General features: G+C 39.2%; 1 protein-coding gene across 1 annotated transcript; it reads right to left on the reverse strand.

Annotated features, from left to right (window-relative positions):
- Positions 1-1888: 1888 nt before the first annotated feature.
- LOC121370831 (zinc finger protein 708-like) lies at positions 1889-7184 on the reverse strand. The gene is made up of 2 exons (XM_041496336.1): positions 7095-7184; positions 1889-5968 (listed from the first exon to the last, which is right to left on the reverse strand). The coding sequence occupies exon 2, from the start codon at positions 4502-4504 to the stop codon at positions 3719-3721; it is 786 nt and encodes a 261-aa protein (XP_041352270.1). The 5' UTR covers positions 4505-5968; positions 7095-7184; the 3' UTR covers positions 1889-3718.
- Between the last annotated feature and the right edge of the window lie 3399 nt (positions 7185-10583).

The raw sequence follows: 10583 nt of genomic DNA on the forward strand, positions 1-10583 counted from the left end.
ACACGTGTTCTCAGTAAACCTCAAAGGTCTCTCTCTCTCCTTCCCTCTCCCCCCGCCCCCCCCCCCCCCCTCCCTCCCCCTCCCCGCTCTCTCTCTCTCTCTCTCTCTCTCTCTCTCTCTCTCTCTCTCTCTCTCTCTCTCTCTCTCTCTCTCTCTCTCTCTCTCTCTCCCCCCACCGGCAGCCTGAGTAACACACTTGAAGAAGGGATATAATTTACAAACGATAAGAAATATTGTAAGTACAAAAATAGCATTTTAATAAAATAATGTAGCGTGAACAAAACAGTAGCCTTATCATTAGGACCATTACTATGAAATTTACTACATGCTTATTTATTTCTTAGCCAATTGTTTATTAAATTGCACACAAAATTACGTTGTTTTAGTTTTTATTTCCAAAATACTTTTACTTTTCTTTTTACCTCAATTCAAACTGAAATTATATATACATATATGTTTTGTAGGATGTTGGGACGGACTATAGGATAGACTGCTAAACAAAGAGATAGTGGCCCATCCCAACACGTGTCCTCAGTTAGTAAACCTCAAAGGCTGACCTCTCTCTCTCTCTCTCTCTCTCTCTCTCTCTCTCTCTCTCTCTCTCTCTCTCTCTCTCACACACACACACACACACACACACACACACACACACACACACACACACACACACACACACACACACACACTCACTACATCGGTAGCCTGAGTAACAAACCTGAAGAAGGGATATCATTTATAAAAGAAAAGAAATATTAAAAGTACAACAATAGCATTAAATTTAAATTTTAAAAATGTAGCGTGAACAAAACAGTAGCCTTATCATTAGAATCAGACAATCGATTTGGTTTTGTCCTAGAAAATCACACAAATTACAGACTGTTTCATATTTTAATAATATGAAATGTGTGTCCAACAAATAAGAATACTACATAAGTGGTCATTACTTACTATATATCGTACATAGAGTTCTCGAAATATATCTTCTCGTTCCATGCATCTGTCTACAGTTCCGTCTATTTGTCAATCTATCTATCTATTTATCTATCTATCTATCTATCCATGTGTATATAAACTGGTTTATTTGGACTGTGACACCAAAGTACTCATGTTTGAAATCACGTGATCGACCCGCCATTAAGGGAGTAAATCTCGTAAAATAATATTTTGAGGAGGTAGTGCATATGGGTGCATTTTCAGTATCTATGGCCTCTGTGGGTATGTTTTGAGGTATCAAAACCAGTATGTATGATAATTCAACCTGATATAAAGATTGTAGATTCATATCAAAGTTGGCGGAAGTGCGTTAATCGTCTAAACCGTAAATAAGCATATTCATATACGCAAATACAAAAGCATAGCGAATATTTAAACATATACAAGCAACTTTATTGTTGATTTCCTTCCTTCGTTGCGTGGGAGTAGCGTGGTCTGATCTGAGGGAGGTTCGAATATAAACCTAATGGGTGTCACCAGGAAGATTTTATTGGGAGTTAAGATTATTGTTCTTCGACAAATTCAAATCGCCCATTTTACAATGTTGTGACTCTCCCCTAACAAAACCGTGGTATCGCACTCGAACCCTCTCCAAAGCTTTATTTGTTGGTATTTCTCTTGGCCATTACCAAAATGTTTTAAAGGGAAAAAAACACTCTGGTAATACCCCCCCCCCCCCCCCCCCCCCCCCCCCCCCCCCCACCCCCCCCCCCCCACACACACACTCTCTCTCTCTCTCTCTCTCTCTGTATATCTATCTCTCTCTCTCTCTCTCTCTCTCTCTCTCTCTCTCTCTCTCTCTCTCTCTCTCTCTCTCTCTCCTCTCTCTCTCTCTCTCTCTCTCTCTCTCTCTCTCATATATTCAATTATGTCTGTTCTAATAAATATAATATAACAGTGGTATTTTGCTTTAATGCAATATATATATATATCCAAATAATTAATTTACTACTATTTTATGAATATATCGTATTACTAAATCCAAAATGGGCTGAACAACATATTAACACCAGTTGACTTCAAAGTTTGAATTTGAATTACATGTCTATTTTTGCACATAAACTTTTACATACATTAATTAAGTGGATGTACAATGAATATTATCTATAAACTTTGTTTTTCTATCAATGATTGCCGACTAAAATTACTTTTTGCCATTTTTCTATTCTTGAGTCAATTATGCAGAGTTTTTCCTGCTGGATACTTTCCTAACGCAGCAAGGACTCTTCTATATGCACTTTCCCACAGACAGGAACGCGCATACCATGGGATTTGACCAACAGATATTCGTTCTTTGTCCCACGCTATATAACACTGTATGCAAGATACTATGGTTTCCTATGGAATTACACGGTTTCAGGTGGTCGATTACGCTTCTGTTGAGCATTTACTTCCGGTAGCCATGACCGATAACACAGTTTTCATTTTTAATTAATAATGTATTTGGCGCCATAGAGACTTTTCTAAATATATTTTTATTGTGTATAGGTATCAGGTTAAACATCTAATTGGATAGATAATAAACAAACATAACAATAATAATAAAATAAACAAATATCACCACCATCGCCACTATTAATTCTACTATTACTAACAATTATCATAAAAAGTAACCTGTCATTCGCCAACTTGCCATCATACGACACAAATCTATTACTATTATCCAAAAAAAAATCTGTTTAGCTAAATGTTACTTGAATCTGGCTACATATTTTATGATAAAATTCGCCAAACTACAATGTACTTTGGAATCCAGCTTAAACCATATAATGTATAGTGTTCAAATAAGTAGGGGGTATTCCATTTCAAATATCAATAATTAAATAATGAAATGAGATGTAAAACTCAAAATAAGTGCACGAGCATGAAAACAACGCACCCATTGTTTTGATCGCGAAGCACGTGATGCGAACGTTTCTCCTCATGTCCGATTTGGAAGAAGGTCTATTATGTTGTGGGGTGGCATCACCATAACTGCCAGAACCAAGCTGCATATTGTTCATGGGAGGGTCACTTGGCAATACTACCGAGAAAACATGCTTGCACCGACTGTTGTGCCCTTCGGACGTCAGGCTGGACGCCATTTTTGTTTTGTTTTTTAAGACAACGCCCAGGCTCACCGGATTCTACTGGCACTGCATACCTGCAGCAACCGAACATCACCACACTTCCAAGACCAGCCCTAAGCCCAGACCTTTCACCCATTGAGAACATGTGGGACACCATCCTACACAAATGGGAGCCCGTACGCCTAAGCTTGCTTACAAATGATCAGTTTTTTTTTTTTTATTAGCAGCTTCCTACAGACATAACAGCACACGATACGATCTTTGATACTACAAAAGTGGGAAAGTGGTCGTGATTCGAACCTAGTGTTTAAAAGGAAAGGAATATTCGTTTGACAACACATCAGCACATTTGAGAGAGAGAGAGAGAGAGAGAGAGAGAGAGAGAGAGAGAGAGAGAGAGAGAGAGAGAGAGAGAGAGAGAGAGAGAGGGGAGAGAGAGGGGAGATGGGTATGTGTGTGTGTGTGTGTGTAGGATAATAATGTACACTTTAATGCATTGTTTGTGAGGCACTTGTTGGTAGGAGAAAACAACGAGTGTTTTCGGGTACGATCGACTATATGATCGTCACACCACAAGTGTGCATCATACCACTAAGCTACACCCCGCCACCTAACATTTGAAACACTTAAGATCAGAATGACACACACGTGGTGTTTCAACATTTGTCACTGGTATGGATAAACATATGCCGCTTTAAACTGGCACTGCATGTAAACCGTCTGTTGCATACTCCACATTTGAAAGGTTTTTCACCAGTATGAATAAACATATGCCGCTTTAAACTGGCACTGCATGTAAACCGTTTGCTGCATATTCCGCATTTGAAAGGTTTTTCACCAGTATGAATCAACGTATGCTGCTTTAAACTGGCACTGCATGTAAACCGTTTGCTGCATACTTCACATTTGAAAGGTTTTTCACCAGTATGAATCAACATATGCTGCTTTAACCTGGCACTGCATGTAAACCGTTTGCTGCATACTCCACATTTGAAAGGTTTTTCACCAGTATGAATCAACATATGCCGCTTTAAACTGGCACTGCATGTAAACTGTTTGCTGCATACTCCACATTTGAAAGGTTTTTCACCAGTATGAATCAACATATGCCGCTTTAAACTGGCACTGCATGTAAACTGTTTGCTGCATACTCCACATTTGAAAGGTTTTTCACCATTATGAATCAACATATGCTGCTTTAAGACTTCACTCAGTGCAAAACATTTTGTGCACACTTCACATTTGAAAGGTTTTTCACCAGTATGGACAAACCCATGCTTCTTTAAATTACCACTCTTTGTAAAACGTTTGGTGCACAATTCGCATTTGAAAGGTTTTTCACCAGTATGAATCAATGTATGCTGCTTTAAGTGTTCACTTTGTGCAAAACATTTTGAGCAAACTTCACATTTGAAAGGTTTTTCACCAGTATGAATTGACATATGCCGTTTTAGAGTAGTAAGTTGTCTAAAGGTTGTCCTGCACACTTCACATATTAAGTGTTTTTCACCAGTATGAATCAACGTATGCTGCTTTAAGACAGAACTGCATGCAAAATGTTATGTGCATCCTTTACATTCGAAAGGTTTTTCACCAGTATGAATCAACATGTGTTGTTTTAAGACAGAGCTGGATGTAAAATGTTTTTTACACACTTCACATTCGAACGGTTTTTCACCAGTATGAACCAACATATGCCGTTTCAAAGTGCTATGGTGCCTAAATGATGTTGTGCATACTTCACATCTAAAGTGTTTTTTCCCCAGTATGAATAAACATATGCTGTTTCAAGACAGCCCTGACTGAAAAACATTTTGTGCACACTTCACAGTTGAAAGGTTTTTCACCAGTATGAATCAGTAAATGCTGTTTTAAACCATCTCTATTTGTAAAACGTTTTTTGCATACTTCACATTGGAACGTTTTCTCACCAGTATGAATCGAGAAATGTCGTTTCAAACTGCTATGCTGACTAAATGATGTCGTGCATACATCACATATAAAGTTTTTTTCACCAGCATGAATAAACATATGCTATTTTAAAAGTGAACCGTTTGTAAATGCTGTTGTGCATATTTCACATTTAAAAGGCATCTGCCCAGTATGAATGAACATATGACGTTTTAAGTTGCATCTGTGTCGAAAACAGTTTGAGCAAACATCACATTTAAAAGGTTTTTCATGTGAATGGATCACAATATGTCTTTTTAAATGTCCAACATCTGTAAAACGTTTTGAGCACTGTTCACACTGGACACGTTTTTCACCAGTATGCATGGCCATGTGTCGTTTCAAGTCGTTACTGCGTGTAAAGCATTTTGTGCACACTTCACATTTGAAACCTTTTTCATTATTATGAATCAATATATGCTGTCTTAGGATGGAACTGCTTGTACAAACGTGTGCGCACACTTCACATTTGAAAGATGATTCACCGGTATGAATTAAACTATGTTGTTTTAGGTAGGAACCCCTTGAAAAACGTCTTGTGCACACTTTACATTCAAAGGGTTTTTCACCAGTATGAATCAAAATATGCTCTATTAATATGGATTTGTATACAAAACGTTTTGTGCACACTTCACATTTGAAGCGTTTTTCAAATTTTTTCCTAGCATGAACACTGGCATGACCACTGGCATGACCAAACATATGCTTTTTAAAGTTGGCACTCCATGCAAAACACGTTTTGCACACTTCACATTTGAATGGTTTCTCACCAGTATGCACACGCGTATGTGCTTTTAGATTGGACTTGCATGTGAAATATTTAAAGCAGAATTCGAATTTCAGACCTTTGTCATCACCATTGACTGACATTGTTAGATATGTCTCTATCAACACTTCATCTTTGTACTTCTATGTTTAATCAGGATGCATCTTCACTACACAGATGTAGTACGAGACTGAAAAACAAAAACATATCAGATTAAAATATTCACAATGAAATATACGTGCGTTTTATCTTTGATTTCTAGGTAATTGAAAAAACCCAGAAGATAAACTTTAACAAGATATACAAATTTTTAGGACAAATTATTAATATTTTAAATTTATTTTGAATAACAAACTTGATGAATCCAACGATGGAAAATGACACATAATAAACCATGTAATTTTATAACTGGAAGGAAGGAAATGTTTTATTTAACGACGCACTCAACACATTTTAATTACGGTTATATGACGTCGGACATATGGTTAAGGATCACACAGATATAGAGAGAGGAAACCCGCTGTCGCCACTTCATGGGCTACTCTTTTTTATTAGCAGCAAATGATATTTTAATAAATTATATGCACCATCCCACAGACAGGATAACACACACCACGACCTTTGATATGCCAGTCGTGGTGCACTGGCTGGAGCGAGAAATAGCCCAATGGGCCCACTGACTGGGGTCGATCCCAAACCGACCGCGCATCAAGCGAACGCTTTACCACTGGGCTATCTGGATTAAAAATCCCATGTCTCGACTGGGATCCAAATCCGGTACCTACCAGCCCGTACACCGATGGCCTAACCACGACGCCACCGAGGCCGGTGTGTTAATATAAAATAATAATAATAATAATAATTATAATAATAAACAAAACAAAACAAAACAAAAACAACAACAACCCAACAACATCAACATTGAATGGAGTTTAGCATATTAAAACTACAATTAAATATACACTCAAGATTGGCAGACACATGTGCGGGTAACTGTGCACTGCAGCAGGGTGGGCAATTATGCAGTCCTGAGGGGGTCTATACTGTGGCGAGCGTATAGGTCGGACCTTGCTCCCACAGTAAATACATTGAATATTTTTTATTTATTGGATAAGTGAATTATTTTGACTCCCTTCGCCTGAATGGGCTTTAAAATCAGTGTTGACCCCGGAAGCTCAGTCCGTACAAATGTTTGAATTCGGCTATTACTGGTTATCTATTGACTAGAGAAACTGGGGTGAAAATAAATGGTTCTATAAATAAACTATAACAAACCTATACAACCCTAAAGTTCAATGTCATATTCCCACACTCACCGTGGACTAGAACATAGCTTTTTTGATGATATTAGCTATAAAAGAGGCAAAATTAAACCAACAAGTTCAACATTAAATCGTACAGTAACCGGTTTTACCAGTTTCAAACAAAGAAACACAACATCCGAAAACTAATCTGGACTACTGTTCGGACTATATCGTAAAACCCCCCAAAAAACAACAACAACAAAAAACACCCGGTGAACCGGTTTATTTAAATATTACCAGAGCCGGTTTAACGATCCGCGGGGCCTGTAGCACACATAACAGCGGGGCCCCCGTCCCAGGATATATATTTTGCAAGACCCTCGAGGAGAGGGGACAAATGACCTGGGGAAAATTAATGTACACATCACCGCGTTTCTAAGGAATCTACAGACGCGTGGACCCTGACATCGGAATGTTTTTGTTGAATTAAGAAACCTTTCCCAAAAACAAAGTGCACAAATGCAAAAAAGACAAGTAGAGACATTCAAACTATGTGTATGGATAGGGAAATGTATACACGACGGACATTTTGCACTGTACACACTGTATTAAATAGCATGTAATATTAAATAAACTTTAAAAAAAAAAGGTTTTCACCTCCGTCATTGTCAACGTCTCGTCTCTTTAACAGATTCTTAAATTCATGCATACGAGTTGTGGTGACGTCACGTGATATGTAATTAGCTTACGACATGCATTTAATATCCGGGGCTGGACGTAGCCCAATGGTAAAGCGTTCGCTTGATGCACGGTCGGTCTAGGATCGATCCCCGTCAGTGGATCCACTGGGCTATTTCTCGTTCCAAGCAGTGCTCCATAGCTGGTGTAACAAAGACCGTGGTATGTACTATCTTGTCTGTGGGATGGTGCATATAAAAGATCCCTTGCTGCTAATCGAAAATAGTAGCCCATGAAGTGGCGACAGCGGGTTTCCTCTCTCAATATAACCTTATGTCTGACGCCATATAACCGTCAAAAAAAAGTGTTGAGTATTTAATATCTTCTCAAAAGTAACTGACATGAATATTAACATGTGCTGGTTGATTTTGAATTGGATTGGATTGGATAACATATTAATGTGTCTATATCCAATTAAGGTTCAAGCACGTTTCTCCCGGCCACAATCTCGGACTTATGCAGTGATTGGGTCCGGGACAGAACGAGTGGGTGGGTGAGGGTTTAGAGTTGAAAATGGACAGGATTTTGAAAATAGCAATTGGTGAAAACTTTTAGAGAATAAAATAAAAGGTTAAGCCGAAAAATAAAAGAACTGACTGCTCAGCCGAATATTTATATAATTTGGAGCATTTTAGAAGGACCATCCAAATATATATACGAGAAAGAAGGGAGGATCGGACTATTTATTTATTTAAAAATAATTTCGACATAAAATTTTGAACGAATGTTTAAAAGTCTAAAGTCCACGTGTGTGACCTCGTTAAGGCCGTACCATAGATTGACACCCAATAGCCGATGTATTTTTCATTCATTCATTCGTTAAGGCCGTTAAAGGGACATACCCTAGTTTGTATACACTAATACATATTTTTTACTATTAGAGCCGTTTTTGATAACTGAAATCATACTTTACTTTTAATTCTAATGTAAATTTTCATGGGCTGAAACTAGGGTCTGTCGCTTTAAGGTGCACGACTTGTAGGGAAACGATGAGTTGCATCACATCAAGAAAACACCTAGAGTAACAAACATTAGATGTGGAAGGTGTAGCTCTGTGCTGGAATACAGATCTTGAGAAGCCGGGTCCGTCTGAACGAGATAGTATCAGACTAGGCTATAGTCCAGTCGTCATGGTTGGTATAGTGGTGCGGACGGGCCCGACTCCGGAGTATACGATATGGTATCAATCAATATAAAAGAAAATAAAGTAGAGAAAAGAGTAGTAGGGGCCAATCACGCTCTCTTTTTCTTCTTAGAGTTGGGCGATCGATATTCCAGTGCTGCTAGGACAGTCTCGGACAGTTATGTGGCGTTCTACAGAATGACCGTCATACGAGTCACAGAAGAATGTTGACAAAAGTCAGCCGGAAAAACGGCATGTAGGGCGAGGAATCCATTAAAAAGAAACCAACCTGGTGGTGCAGGCAATCGAAACGAGAAGCGTCACAGCGTTCAATCAGTCCCGATGACCGCATACATCCCAAAAGAAAACTTCATTTCGTTGACAGAAACAAAACAAAATGGGGGATTCCCAAGTCAAGCACATGAAAGCACGTGGAGTATGTACAGGCGAAACAAAAACCTCTTATCGCGGCGAGCTCCAGACTGGGAATGTTTGATTTTGGTAAAACATTGAACAAGGTAAAACATCATTTCATTAAATCAACCGTACATTTCAGACCGATTCAGGACAGAAAGAGGAAGACGGGGAGGCAGAGATCGACACAGAAATTGGTGGAGCCTAAATTCTGGGCTCCAAACTGGAAGGGGGGGATCCAAGATTGTGACCCAAATAGCAACATTGGATTTTCAGACAGAGAGAGAGAGAGAGAGAGAGAGAGAGAGAGAGAGAGAGAGAGAGAGAGAGAGAGGAGAGAGAGAGGAGAGAGAGAGGGAGAGAGAGAGGGGGGATGAGACAGAGACAGAGACAGATAAAGAAACAGAGAACGAAAAAGACAGCGAGGGAGATTGCGAGAGAGACAGCAAGAAAGAGACAGAGAGACAGCGACAGAGAGAGAGAGAGAGAGAGAGAGAGAGAGAGAGAGACAGAGACAGACAGAGACAGAGACAGACGGAGAGAGATACCCACATATAGCGGGTGATTGAGAGACGGTGAGAGATAGAGAGCGGGCGAGGGAGAAAGATGGAGAGAGAGAGAGAGTGGGGAGGGAGAGACAGAAAGAGAGGGAGAGACATACATAGAGTAGTTTACCATTGAGAGTGGTCAGGCGCATTCACTAATTAATCGTCGGCTATTGGATGTTACACATTTGGTAATTTTGACACGTTGTCATGAGAGGAAAGCCCGTTACACTTTTCCTAAAGCAGCACGAGATCTATTATATGCACTTTGCCACAGACAGGAAATCTAATACCACGGCTTTCTTGTCAATTTGTGGTGCACTAGTTGGAACGAAACAAAAACTCAGCTGAATGGATCAACCGATGTGGTTCGATCCTGCGACGCAAACCCCTCAAACGAGAACTCAATCGACTGAGCTAAATCTCGCTTCAAAGATTAAAGGATACCACCAAGAAGCCTGCTTTGTTTAACGACACTAAAAAATCACATCGATTTGTTAACCATCGGTTGCTGTATTAAAACAATTTTTATGTTTTAATGTTTAAGTCTCAAACAAGACACCCCCCCTCCCCCCCCCAAACATAAATTGTTTCAATGAGTATCAAGGGATCATTTATATATACTATTTCACAGACAGGATAACACATACCATGGATTTTGATATACAGTCTTGGTGCACTTGTTGGAATGAGAAATAGTCCAACTGGGCCCACAGACGGGGATCGATACTAGATAGACCG

The sequence above is a fragment of the Gigantopelta aegis genome, chromosome 1, assembly GCF_016097555.1.
Source record: "Gigantopelta aegis isolate Gae_Host chromosome 1, Gae_host_genome, whole genome shotgun sequence".
NCBI classification, from domain to species: Eukaryota; Metazoa; Mollusca; class Gastropoda; order Neomphalida; family Peltospiridae; genus Gigantopelta; species Gigantopelta aegis.